The sequence below is a fragment of the Maylandia zebra genome, linkage group LG22 (genome assembly GCF_041146795.1).
Source record: "Maylandia zebra isolate NMK-2024a linkage group LG22, Mzebra_GT3a, whole genome shotgun sequence".
NCBI classification, from domain to species: Eukaryota; Metazoa; Chordata; class Actinopteri; order Cichliformes; family Cichlidae; genus Maylandia; species Maylandia zebra.
The window spans coordinates 28,881,278-28,898,775 of NC_135187.1; the positions used below are offsets into that span (position 1 = coordinate 28,881,278).

At 40.1% G+C, this 17,498-nt stretch overlaps 1 protein-coding gene across 5 annotated transcripts in view; it reads left to right on the forward strand.

The window, feature by feature from the left end:
* Positions 1–17,498, forward strand: part of col22a1 (collagen, type XXII, alpha 1) — a 71,312-nt gene that overhangs the window by 26,733 nt on the left and 27,081 nt on the right. For all 5 annotated transcript variants that reach the window (XM_004564369.5, XM_012922778.4, XM_012922779.4 and 2 more), the window contains 21 exons: positions 1,305–1,358; positions 1,466–1,519; positions 2,031–2,066; positions 2,571–2,600; positions 3,025–3,078; positions 3,235–3,288; positions 8,788–8,841; positions 10,405–10,458; positions 10,577–10,630; positions 10,756–10,809; positions 14,446–14,499; positions 14,598–14,642; positions 14,746–14,808; positions 15,201–15,254; positions 15,421–15,462; positions 15,549–15,581; positions 16,422–16,475; positions 16,930–16,983; positions 17,067–17,120; positions 17,216–17,269; positions 17,372–17,425. In XM_004564369.5, the coding sequence (XP_004564426.2) occupies positions 1,305–1,358; positions 1,466–1,519; positions 2,031–2,066; positions 2,571–2,600; positions 3,025–3,078; positions 3,235–3,288; positions 8,788–8,841; positions 10,405–10,458; positions 10,577–10,630; positions 10,756–10,809; positions 14,446–14,499; positions 14,598–14,642; positions 14,746–14,808; positions 15,201–15,254; positions 15,421–15,462; positions 15,549–15,581; positions 16,422–16,475; positions 16,930–16,983; positions 17,067–17,120; positions 17,216–17,269; positions 17,372–17,425 (1,059 nt within the window). The remainder of the gene's footprint in view (positions 1–1,304; positions 1,359–1,465; positions 1,520–2,030; positions 2,067–2,570; positions 2,601–3,024; positions 3,079–3,234; positions 3,289–8,787; positions 8,842–10,404; positions 10,459–10,576; positions 10,631–10,755; positions 10,810–14,445; positions 14,500–14,597; positions 14,643–14,745; positions 14,809–15,200; positions 15,255–15,420; positions 15,463–15,548; positions 15,582–16,421; positions 16,476–16,929; positions 16,984–17,066; positions 17,121–17,215; positions 17,270–17,371; positions 17,426–17,498) is intronic.

Consider the following 17,498-nt stretch of genomic DNA (forward strand, 5'->3'; position numbering starts at 1 on the left):
CTTGGCCACACAGTTCCGCTGCAGCAGATACGAACTACATCTTTAAAACAGTTGTTGCTGAAGGTCACAAGAGAGTTAGCTCATTTGCTTTCCCAGCATGTCCTGGGATTTGGGCCACGTTTCTAGGTTGAACCTGCGCAGAACACCAGCTCATGCTGCAAATCCTGATAACGGGCTTAACTTTTCAGAAAGAGACTTTTCTTCTCAGAGGAACTGAGAACTGAGAGGCGTAATTGTGCAAACAGATGTGGTTTCCTTGATTTACTCTCCACACTTCCTGTCTGGAATTCTGTGGGGGCGTTACAGGATATAATGCACTTCATTCAGGCTCGCTGAAGCTTTGTTGATGTCTTAAGTTTTCTAGGAGCTGTTTGCCATCACACTGAATGTCATTTAGGCTTTTAATAATTCAGTGAAAGGTTATTTCCCTGAATCAACAGTTGTTTTCAACTATTTAATTCTGCTTCGTGTTGAGTTGTTTTTGTACTCAGTGTTTCTTGTTCAGAGGTCAGCTTCAACTTCAAGCTAAACGTCTTTAACGTGGTTCGAATAAAGAACTGTGCATCAAATCAGTCCACTGATCACTCTGCCGTATGTCATGGGGATGAGTAGCAGGTTCTAAGCACATATAGGCCCATTCAGACAAACTGATGCCCCTTTTAGAGCTGTCCATCAGCTGTTCAGTCAGACAGTAAGCAATTTCCTGTTGCTGAAAAGTGCTGGCAAAGTCCTTACCTCAGTGAAGCGATAAAGGGAATAGGTGGTTTGGAGGAGACACACAGGACTGATTTAAAGTTGTGCTTGCTGACTGAAAAAGCTGTTCTTTATTAAGCACGTCCGTACTAACCACGACTGTGGTTGGTCAGATTCAAACCAAAGCCACTATGTCGAGATATCTAGGAGGCCCGGAGGACATGTTAATAACAAGTCTTATACTTGGTGATGGTGGAGGAACCTGATGGTAGTGTAGACCTTTTATTGAAGGTCTTTCTTGATATTGTATATTGCAAGTGAAGAACTTTTTGTATAGGAAGTACTGGATGTAATTTATTATGCAAGTAAATTTGATATTATTAAGCAAAACACATTTTCATGTGTAAGTCAGCATTAACTTGTGTGAAACTGTCCCCAGTATTGTGGCATTTAGCTACAAGAGCTATTGTTCTTTTGTCCTATTATGATTTTATGCTATTATGTTTTTTGTTTCTTATTTCCTTCTTTATTCATTACTCGAAGGTTCTTTTATCTTGGGTTTTGAAGTTTGCCTACATTTTAAAAGAGAAAATGTAATTTTCCCATTTCAGGGTGAGCCAGGTCTTGATGGATTAACTGGAAAGCCTGGCTTTCCTGGGAAGGATGTAAGTGTTGATTTTTTATGGCGACATCAGTCGGTGAAACATTTGGTCCGTCACCTTTGTATTAAAAGGTTTTTGTTGCTTATGTTTTTTTTTCTTTTATTGATTAGGGTTTGAGAGGTCTGACTGGAGTACCTGGGCCCAACGGGGTTAAAGGTGACAAGGTACGCCCACCCACTTACCTTTATTGTATTTGGAACACTGTTCACCTGATTACAAGTTGATGATACTGTTGTGTAATGTTCTTAAGTGCTGCTGATATGAGTTCTTTCAAAGACTTATCAAAAGCTTCCCAAGCTACTGTCTGCTCTCTCCAGACATTCCTCAGTCTCCTCTGTGCACCATCAAAGTCTGCCCCCTCATTTGTCTGAGAAACTAAAACGCAGTTCATTTGTCTGTCTGTAATTACCAACTTTGATGATTCCTCCAGTGGAACGCACATGCTTCTACCACACCCAGCTGCACACACACTAATGCACACACAAGCACAAAGAGCTGCCGTGGTTCTTTACCCACAAGTTTCACTTTCTTTTAGCCTGCAGTAAGCATCCGCACAGCTCATCTCATAAATTATGGTTGTCGCTGTGCCGTCATCATATCCCTTAAGGGACTTTGCCCTGAGAGCCTCTTGATTCTAATGATGGGTTTGTCCTTGTTGTGTGACCTATGTCACAGGGGGAGAGAGGTCTTCCCGGATTACCTGGGGATGCGGTAAGTGCCAAAAATACACCAAAGGTACATAAGAATTATACTCTTAAGGATTATAGGTTTGTGTCATGATGAAGATAGCAGGGTTACAGCAGCATGCGTTTAAACCTCACATGTTGCATTTTAACTATTTTTTAATGATTATTGCTATAGACAGAGCAGATCATCAAAGAGTGATCGTCGTGTTTTTAACTGAAGTGTATAAAAAGACAGGAAGCGAGATCACTGTGTCTGTTAGTGAAGTGCAGGACTTTAGCTGAAACTTGACAACACTTGTTATTATATCTAAAAATATAGATTATTTCAGTTGATGGGTTAAAAACAGTTTTAACATCTCTTAATGGGATGAAGAAAATGAGCTTAATAATGACTAATGATGGGTATATTGTTTTCTTTGAGAAAAGAAATTACATACACTGTGCAAACACTTTTTCATCACAGTAACTATCAATGAATTTCACAAATCCAAGTGAGGATGTCATTATTTATTCAGTGCTTTAATTTCAGGTACAAACAGAAGGTTTACGGGGTGAGAAGGTGAGCAGTTGTTTAACAGTTTCACTGAAAGCAGATTGTTACTGCAGCATGAAGATCCAGGCACCAATATAAGAATAACCCTCACAAAATATGCTGTTTATGAATAATTTGGTGTATTTGGTCTCTGGAAAATGTAGCTTTGTGCATGAAAAGTAAGTGAAATATGGCATTTTATGAAAATTGGAATTATAAAACTAACCAATATTGATATCAGTAAATGGAAATAATGGATTGAAGAGAATATATTAATTTGCTTAATCAAATGCATGATAAACTACCCAACTAAATGTATAGAAAGGATCTCATGTCGGACTCGTGCCTTTATAAGTTTTAAAGTTTAAGCTTGTATTGAAAAGTTTGATGATTCATTTCACTAATGTTTCACTATTACTGTAATAAAACTTGTTTGTTTGACCTGTTTCAGGGTGAGCCTGGACCACAAGGGCCTCCAGGTGCTGAAGGACATCCAGGGCCTCCTGTAAGGATCCTGATTTATTATTTCCTTCCGTCCACTTTCCTCCTGTTTAACTTTTGATAGTTGCTGTTGTTTGAAAACCCACAATCAGATGCAATGCTCAACAATTTATTAACATGCCAGTTTTGCGGTTTTAATTTTTGGTGATTTATTCCTCAGGGTCCTCCTGGTGAACAAGGTTTACCCGGTAACCCTGGAGAATTTGGCCAGAGGGTAAGAATCTCATTTTGTTGGGAGGGTGTCAGAATATCACCTTACTGTACCGGGGGAGGATCAGTTCACCTGATGATTGTTTTATCTTTGCATCATCTGACTTTCTGTTTCCAGCTCTAACCACAGGACACAGATAGAGCTGTGCCCCATGGTTAGATGTCATGTGAGGAGCAGCGTGTTTCTTTGTTCTTATTACATTGCCAAATTGTATTTTTGGTTTTATGTAACTCAGCAATTTTAAACTAAATTACAGTGGAACTCGGACACATTTTGTTTTTTCACCTAACTTTTAAATATGGCATTGACAGTTTTAGCAACTGAGTGAATACACGTACTTTAAACTCACAGGAAGTGTTTCAGCTTGAAAATGACATTCAGTTCAATTCATTTCAGTTCAAATCTAATTTTTTATGTAGCTCAAAATCACAACAAGTCGTGATGCATTGCTCAGGGGGGGCATCTCATTGTTGCTCTGTGTAGTTGTAGGGTGTTCACCGCGCCTTCAGGTGTCTGTTATGATTTGGTGCAAAATAAATAAAATTTAATTAAACTGAATCTGCTGCAACAGGTTGGGCGTGTGGGAGGGGAGACAACGACAAAAGGGGGGCAATGATGAGGCCTCAGAGGATTAACACCTTCAGGACACAGGCAATCTATCTAGGGTTTGGGTTTGGATCTAGCTAATTCAGGAAGAAACCTCCGGCAGAACCAGGCTCAGGGAGGGGCGGGGCCATCTGCCGCAACCAGTTGGGGTGAGAGAAGGAAGACAGGATAAAGACATGCTGTGGAATAGAGACAGAGATTAATAACATATGATTCAATGCAGAGAGGTCTATTAACACATAGTGAGTGAGAAAGGCGACTGAAGAAAAAACACTCAATGGGAATCCCCCAGCAGACTACACCTGTTGCAGCATAACTAAGGGAGGATTCAAGGTCATCTGACTAAATGCTTTCAGAGGTCTAAGTCATCATCAGTCACGATCCCAATCCTAGCTTTAAACTCAAACCCCAGCCGGATATTTTGGAGAAAACCAAAAAACGAATTTTTTGCAAAACGTAATGAGCATAATAGCCTCCCTTTTCTTTGATTACTGCTTTGCACACTCTTGGCATTCTCTCGATGAGCTTCATGAGGTCATCACCTCAAATGGTTTTCCAACAGTCTTGAAGGAGTTCTCAGAGATGTTGAGCACTTGTTGGCCCTTTTGCCTTCATTCTGCCTCCATTTCATCCCAAACCATCGTGATTGGGTTTAGGTCAGGTGACTGTAGAGGCCAGGCCATCTGGCACAGCACTCCAGCACTCCCCTCCTTGCTCCAAATAGCCCTTACACAGCCTCAAGTGTGTATATGGCGTCATTGTCCTGTTGAAAAATAAATAATGGTCCGATTAAACGCAAACTGGATGGGATGCATGTCGCTGCAGCATGCTGTGGTAGCCATGCTGGGTCAGTGTGCCTTCAATTTTGTATAAATCCCAACAATGTCACCAGCAAAGCATCCCCACACCATCACACCTCCTCCTCCATGCTTCACGGTGGGAACCATGCATGTAGAGACCATCCGTTCACCTTATCTACTTCACACAAAGACACGACGGGTGGAACCAGAGATCTCAAACTGGGACTCATCACACCAAAGCGCAGATTTCCATTGATGCAAACAAATCTCTTCTGCTTGTTGCTTTTAATTAATGGTTTCTTAGCAGCTATTTGAGCATAAAGGCCTGATTCACACAGTCTCCTCTGTACAGTTGATGTAGAGATGTGACTGCTACTGGACCTTTGTGTGGCATTTATCTGGGCTCGAATCTAATCTGAGCCTAATTCTGAGGCTGGTGACTCAGATGAATTTATCCCAAACAGCAGAGGTGACTCTTGGGCTTCCTCTCCTGGATCAGTCCTCATGTGAGCCAGTTTCATCATAGCGCTCCATGGTTTTTGCGACTGCACTTGGGGACACATTCAGCGTTTTATCAATTTTCCAGACAGACTGACCTTCAGTGCTTGAATTAATGATGGACTGTCGTTTCTCTTTACTTAGCTGATTGGTTCTTGACATAATATGGATTTTAACAGTTGTCAAATAGGGCTGTCAGCTGTGTACCAACCTGACACAACACAACTGATGGTCCCAGCCCCATTAAGAAGGCAAGAAATCCCACAAACGAACCCTTACAAGCCACACCTGTGAGGTGAAAACCGTTTCAGGTGACTGCATCATGAAGCTCATTGAGAGAAGGTCATGGGTTTGCAGCGCTGTCAACAAAACAAAGGGTGGCTACTTTGAGGAATCTAAAATATAAGACATATTTAGAGTTACTTAATTATGTTTATATATTGCTAGGAAGTAGTAAAAATAAAGACAAATCATTAAACTAGAAGGTGTGTCCAAACTTTGCACTTTACTATAAATCATATACAAATACACTGGTAGTGTACACATATATTCTGATAGAGTAAGGATAGGGTTAAGGTTATGAGCAATGATACATCATGACCAATACTGCATCATTATGATATTCAGTAACATTCACAAATAAACAAACTAACAAACATAAATCAGTAAAAAAATATTTTATGTGATTAATATTATCCTTACCACATTTTGAGAATTTCTTAAAAAGAAATCATTTGCAAAGATTTCATGAGAAAAACTGTAACTTATATTTTTTGGCTGTTTAGTCCCTAACCTATCGTGTTCCAGCTGGATTATTTTGATTTTATATGGAATCAAGAAAGATGCTGTTTATTCTTCATGCTAGTCAGAGCCTATGCTGTAGCTTTTATCAGTGCTCTCTAACAACTCGTCCCATGTGTCTCGTATATTTCTTCCTCTCTCTTTCTCAACACTGGTTCTATTACACAGCAGTTTGTAATTAAAACAGACACAGTAGTTCTACATAATTTGTTCCTCCAAAACATTAACAAAGACATTGACCTCCTCTCCCCTCCCTTCTCTACTGGGAGTAATGAACTTCTTATCAGCAGTATGTGACTTTGTCATTGCTCAGCTGGGTAACACAGTCAAGCCAAACCTTGTCAAAAGACAAACTCTCTACCTCCAAAATATTTATGCTTAAACAGCATTAATAAAACAGCCACACTGGGTTTATGTTTCAGAATATGTAGAAAACATCCCTCTATGTAGCCTTGTTTTTTTTATGATATCAGTGGAAGTCCTGCTGAAGTACTTTGCAGCTTCATGGGGTACTTTCCAAGAGAGTCATGCAGAAAAACAGACTGTGAGAAGTTTGACCTATTTTTTTTCTTCAGGTTTTGGATTGTTAAACCCACTCTGAAGATTCACAGGGAGACAGTCTGTGTGTGTGTGTGTGTGTGTGTGTGTGTGTGTGTGTGTGTGTGTGTGTGTGTGTGTGTGTGTGTGTGTGTGTGTGTGTGTGTGGAGGTGAGGGAGTTAAAGCTAGGCTCTGAGCTGTGATAATGGGTTGGCCTCGCCTCCACTATTGCCAGTGCTAATAGAGTTGGCCATATGGTTGAGTAGGTATAGATTGAGCTGCTTTCACCTCCACTGCTGAAAAGCAGTCATCAGTTGTCTGGTTTCAGTGCTGCTGAGTCCTGTTTCTTCACCTTTATCCTTATATGATCGCTGATTGAAGCCTGGAATGCTGACTGACTATCTTAAAGGACTGAAGAGGATTACGTCAACAAACTTATTAAGAAAAATTTGGCAGCATGTAGTTTTATGTGAAAGCAAGAGAAACAACAGCAATCATCACAAAAGGCTTTTTAAAAAAAAAAAAGATTAAAACAGTAAAGTTTTGTGAAAAATTATTCTACATAGTGAGAATAATGATATTTCATTAATAAATCATGAAGTAAATGTGTGATTTAAGTATAATTTGACCATAGCTTTAATGGGAAAATGTGAGTTGCCCCAAAACGAATGTTTCTCAGTTACACCATCGGTTTTCTTCCACTTATCATCATCAGGGTGTGTGGGGCCTGTTTTAGCTACGACAGGGCGATAGGCGTGGTACACCCTGGATGGTCACTAGTCTAACACATAAAGACAGAGAACTATTCACACTCACATTCACATCTATGAGCAATTTGGAATCACCAATTAACAGAACCACACTAACTGCATGTCTTTGTGCTGCGGGAGGACGCCAGAGTATCCGGAAAGACTCTGACCAGATGGTGGAGTCAAACTCAGGCACTTCTTGCAGTGAGGCCACTATGCCACCGTGCTGCCCTACACATAACAGCTAGAACCCATAACAATTTCACATCTTGGTTTTGTTAATACAAACATACCTTCTAGACAGCGCTGGGGTCATTACCTAGTAAAAGTAATGTATTACACATGTTACTTTTCTTAAAAGTAATGCTGTACGTTACTCATTTACTCCCAGAACAAGTAATTTGTTACAGTCCGTCTTGTTACTCCATAAAATAATCGTAAATAATTTTCTTTTATTGTTACATTCATTATTTCTTATTAAATGTAATGTCCATATCTCCTCTGTAGACCTATCCATCATTTTCTTATAAAGTGAAATCAGCTGACTGTATCCCAATGTTTGTTTAAATTGTATTTTTTTCTTTCTGTATGCCTGGCATGCCGATAACTGAAAATCCTGTAGAATGCAGCTAATGACGTAATTGTAACTGGAATGCAATTTCTGAATTTAGTACAGTAATGTGTTAAATAAATCAAATTGTTACATTGTTACATTTAACATGTTACTTTTTACACTTTTTTACACCCAACATGACTATGAGATTTTACCTATCTACAGCGATACGGCCCAAAGTAAAGTCAGTTCAATTCAGTTTTATTTATACAGCGCTAAATGACAACATCAAGGCGCTTTATATTGTAAGGTAGACACTACAATAATACATACAGAGAAAAACCCCCTATGAGCAAGCACTTTGGCGACAGTGGGAAGGAAAAACTCCCTTTTAACAGGAAGAAACCTCCGGCAGAACCAGGCTCAGGGAGGGGCGGGGTCATCTGCCGCGACTGGTTGGGGAGAGAGAAGTGAAATGAAATGCTGTCTACTGGATTAGTGTTGCTCAACCTTCCCACATAAAAGCAGATGGATACACTAATGTTTAAGGAACAGCTTCTCAACTTGTAAAATGAGACCATCAGAGGAGCATAGGCAGAGACGACATCATTGTCATCAGCAGCTTACTGAAGTTTAACCAAAATCTCTGAGCTTTCTATTTTCCCTGTAATATTTACCAAGTTTATCATTTCTAGAAAGCATCACAAATGAAAGAGGCTCGACTAAAATATTCCCATTTTTATTTCCCAGTTTTATGGTCTGAAAGCTGTTTTCAAGATTGCTGTGTTTGAAGAATAGCTCAGAGTACTGCACTCTGAACTCCAAAGTTTCTAAACCCCTCAGTAGCAAATATAAGCTCACATTTCTCAGATGTTACTAAGACAATTGTGTGCTGATTATTTTATTATTGTTACCATTTGTTCATGTCATTGTTCTATTTATACTGTTATCTTATAGGGAAGGAAAGGTGAAGGTGGACTCCCAGGGGTGGATGGCCTTCCTGGACCTGCTGTAAGAACAATTTGGATTTTGCAGCATGCACGAGAGATGTGCAGACCGAATGTATTTACCCATGTGTAAATTCTAGTAAAAATACAGCATTATTATAAAAACAAAGCTACAAAAAGTTGTAATAGTATAAAAGATGAACGTAGCTACAGTGATGGTGTGTGAAGTCCCATTCTGAAGCCCTGAGATGGGTCTGACAATGAGCACATCCTGGAAAAATCTCCTATCTGACACTGACTGAATGACGGAAATGAATGAGCAAATGGACGACTATGTAAATATAAGTACACTTCTAAGCTTTTTTGTAACCACAGCTATCGCCCCCTGGTGGCCATTTAAAAAGAAATTTTTAGACGTGGACCATCTTCTATACTGTCTGTGAATGCAATACATTTTTTAAACAAATATATATTACTTTACAAAAAATTACTAGAAATGAACTTCCAGATTCGTATTTTAATACAGCATTCATATGCTGTATTAAAATACGTGTAAATCTCCCCCATTCTAAATAATCCTGACAAAATGTTGCCTCATTTTGTACAATTTCAATTCCTACTCTATTTTCAACAATTGCAATAATGCAAATATGAAGTAGTGTCTATAAAAAAGTCTTGAGATTAGCATCATTTTGATTTGTTGGTGAGCCATCGCTCTCTGGTGGACAGGACTCGGTGCTGGATGAAATATGTCCATTGAGACTGCCGTACTAACCAAATCTTCTTTTTCAGCCACAGCTAGACATACAGTACATATTAACCCTACTTGTATTCATGGATGAGACCAGCCAGCATTACCTCGACCCTAACAGTTACATGTGAGCAGCATAGAGGCTCACAAAAAAGCAGCTTCCCACCAGGCTTTTCTTAAATGAGTCCCAAGTTTCTAGCTCATACAGTCTTTAAAAATAACATGGAAATCAAAAATCACAATATGTTGGGAAAAGCATCTTTTGTTTATGTTGCTTTGGAAAAACGTAATACTCATTTTAAGTTGCCATAGCATCATCCTCTATGTAGCTCTGTTTACATTGATGTGTTGTTTATGAACATCTTATGTCAGTGCTTCCTGTAAGGCCCCGATGACCTCTCACGGAGAACTGAGGAGGAATAATTTGCTATTTAAATTATGTGGGCTGCTCAATATTTGTTGTGGTCCACAAAGCACAAAATTGCTGCAGTGCTCTCAAAGGTCTCTTCATTGTATGTTTTAATAGAGAGAAAATAAACAGGCTAAATTAAAGCCAACAGGTTATACCAATTAATTTCTCAAATTGCTCCCTGTAGCCAAACAGACATGTCCCCTGTGTTCAAGCACTAGCCAAGGTTGAATTGGTGGTAAACTGAGCTGCAATACTCCCCTCTAGTGGCTGCTTGGCGCTAATGATTTGAACTTTGCCTTCTGGAAAATTATATGATTAAAATTTAAAATGAATTCAAATTTAGAGATTTAGAGAAAAGAAAACAAGGTCTTGGCACATTGCCCGATCTATTTCATTAAACACCTAAATAACTGTGTATATGATCAAGTCAACTTTTTCCAGACGTTTTAAAAATTATTTTTCAGGGTCCTCAGGGTCCACCTGGACCACCAGGAAACCAAGGAAACACTGGACCTCCTGTAAGTGACTGACATTTAGAAAGGAAAGTCTTTATTTTTGCTCATAAGATTTAGCAGTGAAGGAAGATTTGCTTCAAAACATGATGAGATGCCTTTGTGTTTTTTCTCTCACCGGAAGGGTCTGCCAGGTGAAATTGGATTTCCAGGCAAACAGGGAGAGGCTGGAAAACCTGTGAGTTAACCTTTTGAGGGCTTAAATAAAAACTTCATGCTGGTACTTATAATGCCAAGTGTTTGTTGGTAGTTCCTCTGTGTGTGTGTCACCGAACGTCAGCATCTGGTGTCTGATTTTCAAAGGGTATTCCTGGTAAAGATGGCCTGGATGGTGTTCCTGGAAGTGACGGTGCCATGGTGAGTGAAACTTTTAGATTTGCCTACGATGAACAAACGTTAAAGGTGTGCTAATCAAAATGGTTACGGTTAGCTTATTGTTTGTTTCACAATTCCAAACGTTTCTATGTTTTGTTCCCTCTCACTCTGCAGATCAGCCTTGTTTCCAGCAGCAGATTAGACATTTACAGTTAGAAACTTTAGAAACTTGCTAACTGATAAAGCAAATAGCTAATGAGCAGTTTTTGGCATTCAAACTATTAAGTAAGGAAGTAAGTAAAACTTTATTTGTATATCACTTTGCCACAGTGGCAAAAGCTCTGTCTCCTTTGGTTCTCAGCCTTGTATGATGCATGACAAGTAGACCCTGATTACATGACCTAAGAGACCTGCTGGGGACATAGGGATGTAGAAGTTCAATGATGTAGGCAGGTGCTTGTCCATGAAGAGCTCTATAAGTCAGTACCAGAATCTTGAAATGGACTCTGAATTCAATGGGGAGCCAGTGCGGCTGTATGAGCAACAGTGTCACGTGTGATTACTTAGATGTTTCGGTCAGAAGTCTTGCTGCAGCGTTTTGAACAATCTGTAGACGCTCCAAAGAGTTTTTGTTTAAACATGTAAACAGTGAATTACAGCAGTCCAGTCGTGATGAAATGAAAGCATGAATGACAATCTCCAGTTCAGTGAGAGATACAATAGGGCTTAGTTTAGAAATGTTCCTTAAGTGATAAAAACAGGACCAAACCAGAGATTTGACGTGAACATCCAGAGTGAGAGCCAGGTCAAAAATGACCCCTAGGGTCCTGATAGACGATTTCACAAATGTTGCAAGGGGACCAAGAGCATTCATTATCTTAGGCACGTGTCTATCAGGGGCACATACAAGGACAGTCTTTCCTTCTTCAAGTTGGAGGAAGTTGTCAGCCATCCAAACGTTAATGGAATCTAAGCACTCATTCAAAATCTGTAGCTTAGAAACATCTTGGCTTAAAAGAAACTGGATATCGTCTGCGTAGACATGCTGAAGGGGAAGTAGATATGTTAAGAACAATAAAGAACAATAAACTCTGAGTCTATTTGTGAGGAATTTGTGAAAAAATAACAAATCTTGAGAGGTTTTATTTGGTAAATACTTGTGCCAACACAAAAAGCTTCAGAGAAATACCGATGTTGCTTTTTGTCCGCTAGAATTGAAAACTAGACAACTCTTTGCTAACATGTTAGTAATTTCATCTACGTAAGGCCAGACATGAATAATAGTCTTAATGTATGTTAGTCATATTTTTGTGGTGTTCTTCCACATAATCTCTGAAGAAAAAAAACCTTTACATGTATTCACTGTGACCCCTTAATGTTGGTGAGTCTCTAAGCTACAAGCTAGCAACAAGGAAGGGTTTTGGTTCTCAGGCTTTTACCATTTTACCATTTCTTTCAGGTAATTATGAACCAAGTTTGAGTGTCAGCATAACTAAACCACAGAATATACTGGAAAAAAATCTTGGAGCATATATTCTTAACTGATATAAGTAAAGATAATTTTCCATTTAGCCTTCAGGATATACGCTATATTGACAAAAATATTAGCCCACACCTCAGGTGTTTCCAGTCCCATTGGCACAGGTGTATAAAGTCAAGCCATGCATGCAGTAATGGAGTCTGCCTTTGCAAACATTTGTGAAAGAATATATGGTTCTAAGGAGCTTGTTGAATTTGAGTACGATGCTGTAAGACGAGCCCACCATCGCTCAGCTGTAAGTGGTATTGCAAAGTGGAAGCATTTAGGGTCCACAGCTGGGTTCACCAAGTGCAGAGGTGTACAGTCGTCAACACTTTAAAAAGTCATTAACAGTTTGCTGACTGAAGTCCAAGCTCAAAACCACCGGCATTAACAAAAGCACAAATATGTGCACTGAAAGCTTTGTGGCTGGGCTGCGATAGCTAAGCAGCTTTTGCAGGTGGTAACAGTCATACTGGCCTTTTGGACTTAAAAGTGACACAGCTAGTACCATGTGCACCATCTTTTGATGTCAGAATAGCTTTAATTCCTTGTGGCATATTTTGAAGAAGGCAGTGGATAGAAGGTAGATTTACACTTCCATGTTTTTATACCACATTCTGACCCTACCATCCGAATGTCACGGCAGAAATTCAGACTCATTAGATCAGGTAACGTTTTCACAATCCTCTGTGATCTAGTTTGGTGAGCCTGTGTGAACTGTAGTTTCCTGTTCTTAGCTGACAGGACTGGTCTCCTGCTGCTTTAATCCTTCTGCACCAAAGGTTTGACATGTTGTGCGTTCAGAGATTCTCTTCTCTGATACCTTAGTTGTAATAATTGGTTATTTGAATTACATTTACAGCACTTTTTGTACATCTTTTTGTAAATTATCCTACTCAACATGTCTTTGAATCTGAATGTGTTATTTTTAATAACTGTACAGCACTCTAAATTTGCCCCATACACTCTTATTTATTGTTTTTTATGTTATATTCTTTACGTTTGTGTGAATCTGTATGCTCCACCTGGCTATCACTTTGCTCCTGGAACACATTTTCCCAGTGAAGGACCATAAAGGTTATTTCCATTCTATTCCATTAACTCAAAGCAATCTGGCGATTCTGCTCTGACAACAAGAAGATATTTTAAACAAGACAATTTTTTTCTTTTTTAGATCATTCTTTGTAAACCATGCAGATGGTTATGTGGGAAAATCCCAGTAGATCAGCAGTGTGTGAAATACTCCGACCAGCCCATCTGGCACCAATAACCAGGCCACGTTCACAGTTGCTTGAATCACCTTTCTTCCCCATTCTGATGCTCAGTTTAAACTTCAGCAGGTTGTCTTGACTACATGGCTTAATGCAGTGAGGTGCTTCCAGGTTATTGGCTGGTTTGATATTTGCATTAACAAGCAGTTGAACGATGCTAACCAACCACACTCCATCCATAAATATATGGGTGTATTATTTAGCACATTCTGTTAATTAGCGCTAAGCTACAGGCTAATAAAATACTGTAATTTTTCTCACCACACCTGAAGCACAAGCTTCTTGGATGGGCTGTATCATGTCATTTGCCTGATAATTACATTACATTGCAAACTCTCCAACAGCAGAAACACAGTGGAACTGAATTAGCAAAGATGAGGCCAGGCAGATAGCTACAAGCTACAGCTACGTGTGTTGGGACACTTATCAATTAAAGAAGCCATATTCATAAATTTAGTTAAATCTTACGTCTTTGCTGTGTCCGCATGGATGAGAAAAGATAAAATGACAAAGCAAAACAAATCCAAAATCACAAAATCTCAGAAAACAAGTCTATTCTTCTCTTTTTACCGTTGCTGCAAATCTCAGGGCTTTGGTACATTTGATTGGGAGACTCTTCACATCGAGTGAGACTCTGTGCAGAGTTGTGTGTGTTGTGGCTGTTGGGCAACTTTGGAGGCGAGCTCCAGGCTGCTCATCCGAACTCTGCTTCCTCATAAAAGAAAAGTTGCACAGAAACCACAAGCAAACTTTAAAAAATATGTTTTGGTTGGTAAACAGTGGGCTCATTGGTGCCACGGGGCTGGTGATATGCCTGGAAAATGCTTTTGGCTGGGACGAGTTTTGCAAGTATGACATCTAAATTATAATCTTGTGTCTCTAAAGGGGCTCAGGGGCGAGCGTGGAGCAGATGGTTTTCCTGGCAAGCCTGGACCCAAGGTGACGTGATTAACCTTACCCAGAAATACACTGAGCTTGTGCTTGTTGTGTTATTTATTCAGAAAACTGCCATGTTAACAAGTGCGTTTTCTCTGCAGGGCGACGAAGGGCCTCCTGGACCAAGAGGACCTCCAGGGGAGAGAGTGAGCTCACAGTTGCCTTCGTTTTTGTTTATTTGGCATTTGGATTTTATGGGATACATTTTATTTTGGCATATTTTTTGAAATGTTTAATTTTTTTTTCCAGGGGGAAGCTGGTGCTCCTGGACAGCTAGGTACTGCTGGAGCACGAGGTGACCGAGGCGTGCCGGTAAGCTTCTCAAAGCTTTCACAGTCATTCACAGCTATATCTCTGATTTACTTCTGCAAACAAAGGGCACTGTCCTTACCTCACTTTTGTACATTATGTAACCATTTCTATTAAAGTCAGCTCCAGTAAAATGAATGTCCCTAATTGGACTGGGTGACCTCCTGGGAACCCTTGGGGCCCGTTGGTTGTTCCCAGATGCCATTTTGAGACCGACTGACTTTCCAATTATAAAGTTCTTACTTCCCTGTATTAATATGCATTAATATGCCCTATGACAGCTGGGATAGGCTCCAGCGCCCCCCGCGACCCTGAAAAGGATAAGCGGAAGCGAATGGATGGATGGATGAATAGCTGAGATCTGTTTTAAAAAATGAATATTTTGTTTCCCATAGGGAGAGAGAGGACAGACAGGACCAGTTGGGCCAAAAGGTGAAAAAGGCGACAAGGTAAAAAAACAAAAATCTGGAACCACTTTTATATTTTGGACACCTTAATAAAGTGAAGGAATAGGAGGGACGCTGCTGCATTTGTCTCACTAATGGTCGTCCTGCAGTATTAGCTGTAATAAGGTAATTAGCATCCAGACTCTGAACATATTGTCTCCTGCCTCAGGGTGAAGTGGGAGCTATGGGACCGCCGGGCATTCCGGGAAATGTGAGTAATATTTCTGCTGTTTGTGTGCGTGTTAACTGTAATAGAGTGCAGATGTGGTGAGATGTCACCTGCTTTCTTCTTCACAGGTTGCAAACGTCATTCCTGAGCCTGGTGAACCTGTGAGTACGCTTCTTCTATTTCACAAACTCCAGAATCAAATCCGTGAAGAATGGCTGTTTTTTTTGTTTCTTTCTTTCAATTTGCTTGATTTTAAAAAAATAAATAAACATGTTTACATATTATATACCACCGATCAGACAGAACATTCGACACCTGACAGGTGAGGCAGATAACACTGATTATCTTTTCATCGTGGCAGCTGTTAGTGGGTGGGATACATTAGGAACCAAGTGAACATTTTAGAAAAAGGAAAAATGGGCAAGTGTAAGGATTTGAGCGAGTGTGACGAGGGCCAGATTATAACGACTGTGTCAGAGCGTCTCCATAACTGCAGCTCTTGTGGGGTGTTCCTGGTCTGCAGTGGTCAGTGTCTATCAAATGTGGTTCAAGGAAGGAACAGTGGTGAAGCAGTGACAGGGCCATGGACTGTCCTGTTTGTTGCCACAAAGCAAAACTGGTTTAGGAATGGTTCCGGGAGCACAACAATGACTTTGAAGCATCGACTTGACCTTCAAATTCCCCAGAACTCAGTTCAGCCGAGCATCTGTTGGATGTCCTGGATAAATAAGGCTGATTCATGGAGACGCTACCTCACAACTTGCACAACTTAAAGTATTTGTTGGTGACATCTTGGTAACAAATACCTCATCACACCTTCAGCACATGTTCAGGGGTCTAGTAGAGTCCATGCCTCACCGAGGTCTGTTTTGGCAGAAAAAAGGGGGAAAGACACAACCTTAGGCAGGTGGTCATAATGCCTGATCAGTATAAACACTGTTCTTACTCTTCTCATCTTCTGCATTTTTGCCATTTATTTCATTGCTTGTTTTTACCTTAAGGGGAGACCTGGAGAGAAAGGAGAGAAAGGGGAACAAGGGAAACCAGGAGAGATGGTGAGTTTAGTTTTCACTTCCTCTTTTTACATAACCAAGCTTCAACCAGCAATACGCTCAGGATCCCACTAGGTGCCAGTAGAGATTTGACGTTGCTGCAGCGAGGATGTCCTGTTACAGTGAGAGAGCTCCCGAGACTTCCCTTAATTGGCTAAGTAAATTAAATATTTGACACTGTCATGCAGTGCCCTGAATCTCTGTTCTCTCTGCTTTGCTGATATATTGTATATTAGGTGCAGCAGAACAGAGTGCACTGGTATATTTAGCATTAAATAGGCAACATGAATTATGTGCTGGAATTAACAGACTCATATTCTTAAGGCAGCATATGACAGTAAGTCTTAAGTCTTCATCTAGGATCATCACTATTCTTCATTCGTTTTTAGAGTAGCCCTTTTAACGCTTTAAGAGAAATGTTTTAATATATTTTTAAATTGATGCATCTTCTCTGTAGGGTCCAAGAGGACTACCTGGTGAACAAGGTTTTAAGGGACCACCTGGACTACCGGTACAAAGCTTGTTATCTCCTCACTCGTTTTAAGCTACAGTCATTCCGACTGGAATATCTCTGATTAGCTGCTTTGCTTCCAGGGCCCAAAGGGTGAGACTGGACTCACTGGAGAGACTGGGCGTGTTGGAGACCCAGTAAGTAGTTCCATCTAACAGGATTCACTTTTTAACACCAAGCGCTACGTTTTCTGTACGATAGAGGATGACGATGACCTCTGTGTTTCTACCAGGGTCCACCTGGCGTAGCTGGCCTTCAGGGTCCCCGTGGACTACCAGGAAGTGTGGTTAGTCTTTTCTTTCTGATCATTTATGTCTGTTGCAAGTGCTTCCTATGACTTTATACTACACATTATTAAATTAAGCTAAGAATTATTTTTATGTTTTAGGGCATACCGGGAATTATTGGGCCTCCAGGTCCAGCTGGACAAAGAGGAGACAAGGTCAGTCACTTATGTTTAAAATCCATGAGTGTGTTTGGTGGGTGTGATTTGACAGGATCAGGACTTTGCTGAG